The sequence below is a fragment of the Cyrtonyx montezumae genome, unplaced genomic scaffold (genome assembly GCF_038088225.1).
Source record: "Cyrtonyx montezumae isolate F1298 unplaced genomic scaffold, pur_monq_1.0 scaffold_23, whole genome shotgun sequence".
Lineage (NCBI taxonomy): Eukaryota > Metazoa > Chordata > Aves > Galliformes > Odontophoridae > Cyrtonyx > Cyrtonyx montezumae.
The window spans coordinates 10,541,316-10,553,369 of NW_027071970.1; the positions used below are offsets into that span (position 1 = coordinate 10,541,316).

At 54.3% G+C, this 12,054-nt stretch overlaps 1 protein-coding gene across 6 annotated transcripts; it reads right to left on the reverse strand.

The window, feature by feature from the left end:
* Positions 1–703: 703 nt before the first annotated feature.
* On the reverse strand, positions 704–10,979 carry CAMKK2 (calcium/calmodulin dependent protein kinase kinase 2). Of its 6 annotated transcripts, none has more exons than XM_065739186.1 (18): positions 10,890–10,979; positions 7,680–7,806; positions 6,982–7,424; positions 6,303–6,350; positions 5,928–5,981; positions 5,755–5,806; positions 5,522–5,655; positions 4,907–4,943; positions 4,685–4,706; positions 4,494–4,582; positions 4,184–4,383; positions 4,048–4,101; positions 3,754–3,827; positions 3,395–3,482; positions 3,057–3,152; positions 2,537–2,665; positions 1,318–1,418; positions 704–1,012 (listed from the first exon to the last, which is right to left on the reverse strand). In XM_065739186.1, the coding sequence occupies exons 3-18, from the start codon at positions 7,366–7,368 to the stop codon at positions 940–942; spliced, it is 1,638 nt and encodes a 545-aa protein (XP_065595258.1). In that variant the 5' UTR covers positions 7,369–7,424; positions 7,680–7,806; positions 10,890–10,979; the 3' UTR covers positions 704–939. The 6 variants fall into 6 exon arrangements, with proteins under 6 accessions (XP_065595258.1, XP_065595257.1, XP_065595260.1 ...); XM_065739185.1 differs by having other exon boundaries at positions 704–1,015; XM_065739188.1 differs by lacking the exon at positions 3,057–3,152.
* Positions 10,980–12,054: the final 1,075 nt, after the last annotated feature.

The window sequence follows — 12,054 nt, forward strand, 5'->3', positions numbered from 1 at the left end:
ATACTTAAAAAATAGCATATCCTTTATTATTTTTAATTGTAGTAAACCATGTAATGTACATGGAAGTGAAGGATTTTTACCCTGAATTTTATATTTCATAATATAGCTATCTAGATCAAGTACAAGATTTAGAAACAAACTCTTGTTAGTGCTTCCTCTGCTGTTCAAAACATTCAGCTGAACACCACCTTCTGCTCTTGTGTCTGCAGCAAAAATAGTTCAGACTGAACTTAAGCCCTTAAGAACCTTCTCCCTTTGTACACTGAACACTGAACTTACCCAACACTGAGACCTCGGCAGAGGGGGCATCCTCAAACCCTGCCTCTCACCTCACTTTCTGAACGTCCCCAAGATGCTGTTTAATAATAACTTGGCTCACAAAGGTAGGCATTCTTAAAAAGAGAACAAAAAAAAAAAAACCCAAAAAGCTGAAAAGGTGATTTCTGCTTTGTTCCCATGCAGTTAAAAAGGTGTCAATTAAAACCAAAACCAAACGACGAGAAATAGATGCAACAACCCTCAAAGAGCACGAGTGTGGTTCCACTGCTGCACTCTGCAGAAGCTCCACGATCCTGTGTGCATCCACACACTGCCCCTGGGATGGCGGCAAATCCTTCTGGCATGAAAACCAGGCAAAAGCAGTTCCACAGTTTGGTTCACAATCGCTCACCTCTTCGGGATCAGTCAGCACCTTCCCCCCTCGCCCTCCCACCCCCCAAGAGAAGTCCAAGCAATCAGAGATGTTCGATGTTTACGTCGGGTATGGTACTTGGATGTCTTAAACATGCTGCTATGCAAACTCTACATCCAGCGTTACACTGAAATAGCGCCGTGCCATGCTGGGGTTGGTGGGGGCTCTGCTAATGCCACTCATCCTCAGCTGCACACTTGATGAAGTGCCCCAGACCAAGTTGCTCAACAGAACCATGAAGCCGCCGGTCATGAAAGGACTTCCTCCTCTCCCACATTGGGCAAGTCGTTGCATTTCAGGTTATCCTCGCTGCCTTGCTTCCTGCTTTCAGGGGGGGAAAAAGCAGGAGGTGACCCCAGCACGTTCCCCACCCCTGGGCTTCAGGACCTGAACCCGTTCCCCACCAAGATCTCCCATCTGGATGCACCAGGAGACACCTTGCAGCCCACAGGAAAGACAGGATGCTCAACCACACCAAAACCAGCTCCCCCCAGATCCCACAAAGGACAGAGAGAGTTACACCCTGGCTGTGGCCCTGCGTGTAAGAAAACTCAAAGCCTGAAGCCCCGGCTCCTGCCCGCGTGCTCTCCAGCAGGCAGGGCTGGCTGCAGGCAGCCCACACTTACGGCAGCAGGTTTCCAGGGGCCGACAGCGAACGCTCCTCCCGTCGGCTGCCCTCGAATGGGTTCCCAAAGGACCGTTTCCGGATCATTGTTTTAACCAAGATCTGCAGGATCAGGTTGGGGTTGGTCAGGGGGGTACTGCCCCGCTTTCATTCAAAAGCAAAAGCAGCATCCGAATCCCTATTTACCCAGCAGGAGAATTCACTGCAAAGGGACAGGGAAAGGGGAAAGAAGGAACCAACGCTGCGTTCTCTCAGCACATGGGAACCCCCGGTTTCGTTTTCATTGCTGCTCTTCCCTTTCTGGCTGATTTATCTGCTCAGCACTGAGAGCTCTCACACGTGCAAGATGCGTGTGCCAGCGGGGTCCCACGGGGAAGGCATTTATGCAAGAACCAAAGCCACGTGCACGTGGCACTCGAGCGGAACGAGTGGTTGAGTGCACAGAGATGGGGCGCTGGAGGGGAATTAAGAAGAACAAATGCAAATAGGAAAATTCAAATCGGGCCGGAGGCGGTGCTTTGTTTAAAAAGGTTCCCAGTAATGCGCTGCCCTGATTTGCCCCGAGATGGGCTGAATCCACCTGGATTTCCAAGGGGAATGGCAGGGTTGAGCAGCCCTTCTCTGCAAACTCTCACAAACTGGAGAAATGGAGGAAAAAAACCAAACCAGCCCTCATCTGCTGCGATCGCTTTGGGCAAAGGCTGGTTTTTAAACTTGTGCAGAGAAAAGTGCAGTTGCATACGAACATGTCTGAGGCTAAAGGCAGATAACACCACACCAGGGAGCTGCAAATGCTCATCGCTGTTTCCCTTAGCGTAAGGGCTAGCAGGAAATCATTAGGTTCAAAACCCTAAAGGATTTAATTTTCCACGCTGCGGTTATGCTGTGGTACTCATCACCACACACTGCTGGACGGAATGAAGTCCGTGAGCTCAAAAAGAGAACAGAGGAATTCATCAGAATAGCTGCAGGCAGGGGCAAACCTGTCTCAGGGAAACACTGCAGCCAGCAGAGCAGGGCAGCAGGAACCCCTGCACCCATTCCTCATTCTGCCCATATCCTGAGCCAGATCCCACCCCAGGGATTTCACTCTGAGTAAACACAGTGATAGCAATCACAGTGATAGCAATGCAGCAGAGACCAGCAACCCACTGATGCCTCTACTCATCTGCTGCAGCCAGGGCTGTGTGCCCACAGGCTACAGCTCCACTCACACTCACCACGGTGGCCAGGCTGGGGATGTGCTTGACTGAATTCTCCACCTCCTCCTCCGTCACCTCGACGAGCGTGCAGTTCTCGTCCTCGGTGGGCAGCAGCTCCGCTCCGTTCTTGGTGACCCAGGGGTGCAACTTCAATGAATAACACAGCCTGTCAGGGACGATTGCCTCTTTTTTGTAACTCCAACCACACAGGCCTGGCAAACGCATCTCCTCGCCTAGGCTACGGTGCCTGTACCCTTCCAAAACACAGGGAGCAGGGGAGAGACACTGTGGCGCAGCCGAAAGCACGCGACGCAATAACCTCGGTGATGTACAGCACTGCAACATCCCCGTGGGTTTTATGGCAGAACTATTTCCACTCTCATCTTACAGAGGGGATTTTCTCCAGACCGCTGGTCTCAGGCTGGAATTAATCCAGGCACAAAGCCCTTTTCCTCCTTGCCCGCACAGCTGGCGTCCTGGACAGCCACTGGAGGAGCACGGAACGCTTCAGCAAAACCCCGCCATCCTTTCCCCCTACCTTCGTCTCCATTTCCTCAGCTTCTCGCCCCTTCCAGGTTCCTGCAGGGGCGAAGGGCCAGAAATCTCCTGCCAAAGGCTGCTGCAAGGTACTTGCCTGGTAGCAGAGGAAATACTAGGCTCAGGGGATTTCCGCTGCCTGCCACTGCTGTAGGCACCAATGGTCCCAAACCTGAGCGGGTCCCGGAGCAGGGGGAAGAGCTGGGACTCACCTGCCCGGGGACCCTGGGCATGCAGGAGGACCTAGCCTGGCACAAGCAAACTGAGCCCGAAAAAGCCAAGTGAAAGGAACCCCGTGGAAGTGAAGCCATGGCCACCACCAGGGCTTCGGGTCGGTACCTTGATTTCAGGGACTGAAATCCTGGATTCAGGGTTTTTATCCAGCATCCGCATAATCAGATCCTTCAGGAAATCCGTGACTTCTGGCCTTGGGAGGGGAAAGAAGAGAGGTGAGACAGGACCTGGGCATGCTGCTGTCTTTCCCCCCAAAACTACCCCAAGAACCAAAATATTCCCATATTGGGCAATGTGGAATGTGAACCCTGGTGCACAAGGCCAGGAGAGCTTGATGCTGGATCTGCCCGGGCTGCCAGCTTCAATGGGCTTTAAAAAAAGGGCTGGAGGATGGGGCTTGGGTTTGGGTTGCTGGGTTGTTGTTGTGGGTTTTTTTTAACTTCTTTTTGTTTTTGAGGACTTACTGGTCTGGGAACTCCAACGTCTGGGTCTTGATTTTATTGTGTAAACTCAGGATCCTTTCATCCATGAAAGGACACTGTCACAGAGAAAAAGAGCAGTGAGAAAAGCAACAGCTTCTGAGCAGGAGCTTCTGTGGAAGTACATGAAGGTTTCTTACTATATGAATGTCTTTTTTTAAAAAAAAAGGAATTAATACAACATTTGCCTAAAAATGATCAAATTACTAGAGCAGCTCCTGTCCCCAAAATCCAGCCAGGCTGGACGCAGGCACAAATAATGCTGAAGAATAACATTACCTGCCCAAACACAAAGCAGTACAGCGTGATTCCCATGGCCCAGACATCCAAAGCCTGCAGAGAGAGAAAAGCACCTTTAGTCCTGCACGTATAAAGAAGGTCATTACAAAAACAATACCAAATTGCTGTTAAATACCTTTCCAGAGAAGATTTTCCTGGTTTCTGAGAGCGTCTCTGGGGCCATGAAGGCAGGGGTGCCCACTGTGTTGGTCAGGAGGGCATCAGCTCCCTTGAACTCATTGCTGACACCAAAGTCAGCAATTTTAACGTGCCCGTCCTCCCCCACAAGGAGGTTGGAAGGTTTGATGTCCCGGTGGATTATCTTCTGGTAGTGCACTGCGATCCAAGGGGAAACAAGGGATGCAGCAAAGGAAAGCAGGAGCCAATTTCACAGGGATTAGAAATGATAAAAATCAGAAGTCCCACCGTGCTGCTTGCACACTCACAGTATTCAATGCCCTTGATCAGATCCTGGAAGTAGAACCGAGCCTGGTCTTCGCTGAGAGGTTTCAGGGTAGGGATTTCCATTACGGGGCTGCAAAGGCAAGAGGATGGAGTTGGATCCTGGCAGGCACTGCTGCAACACGAGGCTGAGCAGAGGAAAACACAGCACCAGGTCCACAGTGGGGAAACTCACCCTTGCTTCACCAGTTCGAACACTGAAACAGAAAAGGAATGGTGATTACTGACTACGTACAGGCGTGAGCTCCTGCAAGCATGACCCCAGCACAAAAGCAATTATTTTAATGATGAATTTATGAAGATAATACATTAAAATAAGCCTGTGGAGACCCAGCCCCATATGCTGCTGCCCCAAAATGCAGTCAGAACCCCCCCAACAGCACCTGTGGGGACTTACCCATGTACAGGTGATCCTCACTGGGGTCATCCAGCACCTGCCAAAAGATGCAGAAAAGAAAGGGAACAATGCAAGAAGCTGTCCCCTGAGATAAATGCTGTGATTTGTTGATTTTTCCATCATGCAGCCCACTTTTGCACCCCTGGGGGCTTGGGGAGTTAAAGGAGGGAGGTGCTAGCAGGTTGTGAGTGCCCACCCGCCCTCAGGTCCTACTCAAGACATTTTAATTTAAAAACACGTGGGCTTGCTCTGCTAATCTCAGAGCTCCTACCCACAAGGTGGGGGATAAATAAGAGGAAAGATGTCGTTGGAAATAAAGCTTCATCTGACTCATGAGGCAAATGAATTCCAGCCTGCACATCCTTAATTCCTGATTTTTGCTTCCTCTGGACCTCCTCAGGCTGTCAGTGGGTGGTGGGCAGCATGGCTGCAGAACTCACAGAAACACCATTTCCTGCCCAGAATTGATCTGTATCCTCAAGGGAAGTAAAATATTTCTGCTTTTCTCTTTCCGAGCAGAAAAGGAAAAAAAACAAAATACTGTTTGTGAAAGGAAGGAAAAAAAGACCTTCTATTGTAGGGAAAACATCAACAAGTCTGCCCCTCCCTGCTCACCTCCACGAGCTTCACCACGTTGGGGTGGTCCAGCTTCTTCAGGATGGCAATCTCCTGGTAAACCTGCTCGATGGGGCCCCGGGGCTGCAGGCAGCCCTCTGAGGCACCTTTGGCCCCACGGGGTGGGGGGCGGCCTGCAGGGAAGCAGAAATAGGGTGGGCATCGCACCGAGCCCCTTCTGTCCCCAAGGTGCCAGCTCTCCCAGAGCTGTCACACCACTGGGTGCCACTTACGGGGGAAGCCCGCCTGCCTCATCAGCTTCTTCTTGGAGAGAACCTTCATTGCCTGCACAGGAAGGAAATGGGTGGCATTTGGAAAAAAAAAAAAAACACTCTGGGAGCCATAGGCAGACCCATCCCTGTCCCCATCCCATTCCTCACATGCTCTGAGCAGCAGCACTACTCACATAGTAGGTGTTGTCATCCTCGTTGTAGGCCAACTTCACCACCCCATAAGAGCCCTAGAGAGGGACACACAGGTGAGTCAACCAAAAAACATTCCAGCACCAAGCCAGGCTCCTCTGCAAACCCCAAGCAATACAAAGGGTCAATGGGGAGCACAGTGCCCTCGGACTGGCAGGGAAAAGGCTCAGATGCCCTATTTTGTTGGAAAGGGGAAAAATAATGCTAATTTAAAAACTAAATCAACGGGCATCACGCTGAGGATCCAATGGAGATGCCACGATGAAGGGCTGACCTCACAAGCGATTAAAACCAACAGCAAACCCAGCACATTCACACCCCAAATTCCCACTCCAACCCCAAAGCCACAGAATATTCACCTTCCCAATCTCATCCTTCAGCTTGTACTGGTTGAGCTGGACGCAGTCCTGTAGGAGAGAGGGCGAGTCTGCCAGCAGCTCAGGCCTCGGGCCAGAGCTGAAAAACTCAGGTTTGTTAGCAATAAATGACACGTGGCCACATGAAGCCTTGTTTATAGACAGCTAATTACTGGCGTTAAGCACCGGGCAGGCAGCACTGTCTGCTCATGCGAAACGAGAGCACCAAGGGCAGCAGTGGCAACTGGCACCTGGGGGCTGAAGGCTCACCCAGAACCAAATGTTTTTATTTCATCCCACAGATGTTCAGCGCCCGAGTTCTGGTGGTGCTGAGAAGGCTGTGGAGGGCAGTGCAATTTTTCTGTTGGAGCTTTATTGAGATCTCTCCCTTTTTAAGGGGAAAACCAAAAAGAAAAAAATCTCCAACTCTTGCACGAAGCACGGATGGGCTGTGACTTCTGGCTGCTCCTCTCTCACAAAGCACATCTGCAAGAGCTGTCAGCATTTGGGAAGTACAGAAAATGCACTCCCACTGCTGCATGAACCCAGGGAGGTGCACTGCCCACTGTTGTGGGGCCAACCCCATGGCTGGGGATGGACCAGGATCTACCACCCTGCCACCATCCATGGGGCTCCATCCCAGAACACCAAGCGAGAAAGGGAGACGAGAGGAGGGCCTCACCTGCAGCCCTGTGATGGAGACACGGTTGGACTCCACCGTGGGCCGCCGTGGCAGACGTGGGGACGAGTGTGGGGATGTCACTGGCGAGTAGGGGAGGGATGGGTAGATGAAGCGCTCGCTGTCGCCGCTCCCAGGGGAGCGCACCGAATGGGAGCGCTCCTGCAGGGACAGCTTTCGCCCGGAGAGGTTCAGCTTTGCCCTGGGCTCCGGGCTTTCTTCCACGGCAGCCACGCTCATCTCCTCCTCGCTCGCTGTTGCCTCGCACTCGGTCACCACGATGAGGGACTCCATGGTGGGGAGGGTGGCACTCAGCGGCAGTCCGGGCCCTCTGTGGTGGTGTGGGGGCCGAGGGGCCGCGGGCGAGCTGCCGGGGATGCAGGATGGCATGGCGAGGCTGCCGGCCTCATCCCGGCCGGTGGTGGTGCTCTGTTGGGTACAGACACCTGCAAGCACAGCGGCAGGGGGATCCCACATGAAGCAAGCCCCTGAAGTGCTTTTGCACCTAAGAAACAGCTTCAGGTAACATTAAATATTAGGTAAGGGCGGAGGGAAACTGGGCGGCACTGAGTAGGGCTCTCCTCCCTCACCAGCACTGCTGTCACGCTGCTCAGCCCTGAACTCAGCATCCCCGTCACCTCCCCTAGAGGGAACCCACAGCTGGGGCTGCAGATGTGTTTTACACGGTGTGCAGTCCTTACCAAGCACGAGGTGTGGGATCTGCCCCCGGGCTCACCACCTCCACCCACAGCACAGCAGCCACAGGGGTTTCTCCTGCTCACCCTGAGCTCCCCACGGCCTCCTTTGCAAAAATGGGATGCCAGCACCCTGGAAAAAAACAAGAAAACGATGGTATTAGCAGCAAATACATATATTTTAAAAGGAAAACAAATTGGTTGTGAGCCAAACATGCTGGTGGATGGCAGCAGCACTGCGAGCATCACGACCCTGACCCAGGAGCAGGGCTCCAGCAGGGCTGCCCATGCCACACAGCAAAGCCATCAGACTTCTCTCCTGTGTTATTTTTAACTTCTGGATTGAGGCATCACCACAGGGGCAGCCCAATAAGAACCATCCAAACCAGCCCTGGGGCAGCACTGAGGACCCAGCGTCGCTGGGCGCTCCGCACCACACGAGGCAGTGGTTAAATTTAGCTCCATTTGCCTCTGCTGAAGTTCCCGTGCTTGGGAACAATTATAGGACAAGTACAAATACTCAAGCAGCCCCCCCCAAAGGCTTCCTGATGGCCTAATTGCCATTCCCAGTGCAAGTCTATAAACTTGAGTTTTCACACCCTGCACTAAAGCGAGAGCGCAGCCGTTCCGGCGCGGTGCCGCTCGCTGCTTAAGGGAAGCACGGGTGATGTGACAGCTATAAATAAGCCAGCGAGCAGCAACAAGGACAAACTATTTCAGAAACGCCATTAAATCCATTCCTGGCTGGGACTTTGCTATTCAAGAAAGCCAGGACCCAGCAGAACCACGGCTGCAAACTCCCCCCGTGCTGCTAGGGCAAATCCCAACGCTGGGATGCATGAAACCATTCTGATCACGCCAGGGTGTTTTAATGCACTCTCCAAAATGCTTTACAATTATTAGGTACCCGCTCCCATTTTGCCCCAAACCAGCACAGCTGGATCCGGATCCATTCACGCTGGGAAACCCGCCAGGCTGTGTGTATAAATAGTTGGAGCAATGACGGATCCCAAACGCTGTGCCCTGGACCCTCCCCACGTGCAGTGGTCACCCAGGGAAAATGCACTGAAAAAGGCCTTGCTGGGGGCCCACTCCTGCCCTGGAGCACCACTGGTGGCTGTCCCCTGCCATCCCTCCCATCCACCCCAATGGCAATCCCCATCCCATCCCAGAGAGGATCCCATTTGAGCTATGGCAAAATTGAGTTATGAAATAACGCTTGGGACTGAGCGCGCCCCAGTCCACAGGCATTAATTAGCTTGACAAGGATCAACACATCAGGATTAATTAATTCAAGAAGGCTTGCCGAGGCTCTGTAAACAGGTTACAAGTCACCCCAACACCATCCTCACAACTGCTAGGTGGAGTATCAGAGGGTTTTTTTTCCCCTTTGTGTGCATGCAAAAGGGGTGGCTGCAGAACCTGGCTGTTCAGAGAGTGCTGGGACACCACTCCCAGGCAAAACCCAAAAGCGAGATCCACCCCCTGAAGGCAGCCACGGGGGAGGGGGGATAACCTCTAACGATAGCACAACTGGCCTTAATAAGTATTTGGGGATGCTGAGGAGGAGGAAGGCAACCATATAACTGGCCAGAGGAAAAATAGCTGCAGTGTGGAAGAATAAATCCAAAAGAGAAGAAACACAGCCTGGGGGCTTTACCCGCCCACCCAGCTCATTGCACGGGGAAAAGTAGCACGTTCTGGTGTGAAATCCAACAGATCCTTATGTAAAGGCAAAAAGCACATGCCCACAAAATCCTCAGGAAACATAGCAGCCTGGTGTATAGGAATGATTTATCGGCCCGGCTTTTGGCTGCAATCCATGTATAACCCATCGCGGCTGTGGCAGGATTATTGAAGCAATCAGTCTCGCATCTAATTCAGCAAGGAGAGGGATATTAAAGCAGGAGAGGTCTGTGAAGCCCTGGCAGCATCTCTTGCTCCATGGCCACGTGGCTCAGCGCAGATGAATGGGAGCAAAATGGGTCTCAGCGATGGTGAAGCCATCAACACAGCCCTGAGACCCTGCAGGGACCCCACAGACCCTGAAGCTTTGGGACAAGGGATGCCCCGAGCCCCTCGCAGCCACGTTTTCCCCCAACCAGCAACAGCATCACCACCTCCACGCATCCCATCGTGGGGATCAGCTCTCACGCTGCCCAAAAGGCTGCTCAGAATGAATGTCAGTGCCCAGCGTGGTTCCAGCTCCCTCTGGGCAGAGTCTGGTCACCGTTCCACGGTCACTGCCAGCAGTGGAAGTGGCAGTGCCAAGTGTGGGGTCATCGCAGCAACAGGGCACCCATCACAGTTTCCCTTCCTACGGGGCAAGATCAGCCCTTGCCAGAAACATTAGTCACTGTAGTATACAAAGCCCATATGCATCCCTGCCTGACTTTTAATGGAAAAAAATCTCTCACCGGCTTCTCCAGGAGTCAGAGGGCACCCGAAATAAAGAGGCACTGGGAAGAAGTCCATCCACGCCGGGTCCCTGGGCCCGAGCAGCAATGCTTTCTGTCGCCCTGGACCCACTGTGTGGCACAGCTCATCCACCACAGAGCTGGGAAAAGCCACCAGCGCCGGCAGGAAGACTGTAGTGCCTTTTTGGTCCTCCATCGGCAACCAAAAAACCATCTTTAACCCCAACACTACCAGTTAGCGTTGCTTACCGGGCCTGGGATGAGCGGGGAGCAGCAGCAGCTCGCCCAGCTCCGGGCTCTCTGCACGCAGCAGCTCCGGGAGATGGGCACTGCGCGCTGCCAACACCACTTAAAGGCCATTAGGGCTGAGCTGAAAGCAAAGCCTCCTCCCAATTACCACCCCGATCCGATAACAGCCGGCACGGCGCTGCTCCATCACAGCCCGTTAACGGGTTCCGCACGCTGCCTTTCCCCAAACCCAACCGCTCAAAGGCGAACAGATGCCCCAACTCCACGCAAGCTCAAAGCCACGCACAGGGCTCCCACACCCCGATCGGAACCGCCGCGGAGACACGCAGGCGGCTCCCGCTGCCCACGGCCGCCCCACGCCCACCGCACCTCCCCCCGCATCCCGCAGGTCGGCGGCGGGGCAAGCACGAGGAGAAGCGGCGACGTCTGGCAGCACGGCATCCCCACCCGGAGCAACGCGGGGCCCCTCCCGGGTTCGGCTTTGTCTCCGCAGCCGCGTCCCCGCACGGCCGGGCCCGCCCCGCTCCCACCGCCCCGCACCGCCCCGCACCGCTCCGCACCGCTCCGCCGGAGGGAAAGGGCGCGGCCTCGGCCGCCGCGGGGCCGCCTTCGCTTTCGGTTCCGCTCCGGTGGCGGCAGAGAGAGAAAAGAAGGGAGAAAGGAGGGAGAGAGGAGGAGGGAGCGATGGAGGGAGGCCCCGCTCCGCCCCGGGGAAGGGGAGGTTTCCCCTTCGGCGGCCGCATCCTTCCCGCCCCCTCTGCCACCGCCGCGAGACTCGATTGAAGGATTAAACCCTCCGATTTTTGTTGTTATTGTTTTATTCGTCCCCGAGCTCTCCTACCCGCACGGCGTGGCGGGCCGTAAATAGTCGCCTCGCTGTGTTCCCGCAGATATTTGGGGGCTGAGCTCACCTGCGCGATCCTCGCGGCCAAACGCTCTCCTCCTACGGCACCCGATGGACCCACGGCTGCACCCCACGCTGCCCCACTGCAGCCCAGCTCGACGGTGCTGGCACGTGCTGTTGAGCAGTAGGTGCTGCAGAGCTCGGAAGCAGCCAGCAAAAGCACCCTAAGAGCACCCAGCCCAACCCCAACCCATCACCACGTGCATCAGTGCCACGTCCCCACGGTTCTTGACCATTTCCAGGGACAGTGACCCCACTGCCTCCTCCCTGGGTAGCTCACGCCAGCTCTCACCGCTCCTGGGGAGAAGGAATTGTTCCCAACATCCATCCTGAACCTCCCCCGGTGCAGCTTCAGGCCTCCTGTCCCACCTTGAGGGATCCATCTCTTAAGCACTGAGTGCTGGGAGCCACCAGAAGCAGCATTCCCACCCGGGAACTCAGCTGACTTCTCACTCCCAGGAGCAGAAGCACCGATTCAGGCACCAGCCACCCCACAGCAGCGATGGAGGCGAGCTGGGCCGCCTGTGCTCATCCACGTGGAGAGCTCCAGCAGTCAGGTTCGGCTCTGAAACCGCTTCCTCACGGCTACCAGCTCAGCCAGCACCTCCTGGCAGGACGGTGCTCACACTGATTGATGTGCAGCTTTGAAGGGGGCGAGCACGCTGAGGCTGCCAGCCGTTTCTCATGAGGTTAGCTGTGGTCCTCACTTGTTCAGCTCAGATAAATTATACCCAGTGCCTATGAGCAAAACAAACGCTGAGCTAGGGCTCCTGTTTGGCACACCTCACTTTTCTCAGCCCCTCTTTGCACG

Coding starts and splice junctions, on each gene's coding strand:
- CAMKK2 (XM_065739185.1), bottom strand. CDS start 7,368: ATGCCATCCTGCATCCCCGGCAGCTCGCCCGCGGCCCCTCGGCCCCCA. Junction 4,384..4,493: donor GATCAAGGGCATTGAATACT/GTGAGTGTGCAA, acceptor CTTGGATCGCAG/TGCACTACCAGAAGATAATC. Junction 1,016..1,317: donor GCCCCTGGAAACCTGCTGCC/GTAAGTGTGGGC, acceptor CCCCCCTGAAAG/CAGGAAGCAAGGCAGCGAGG.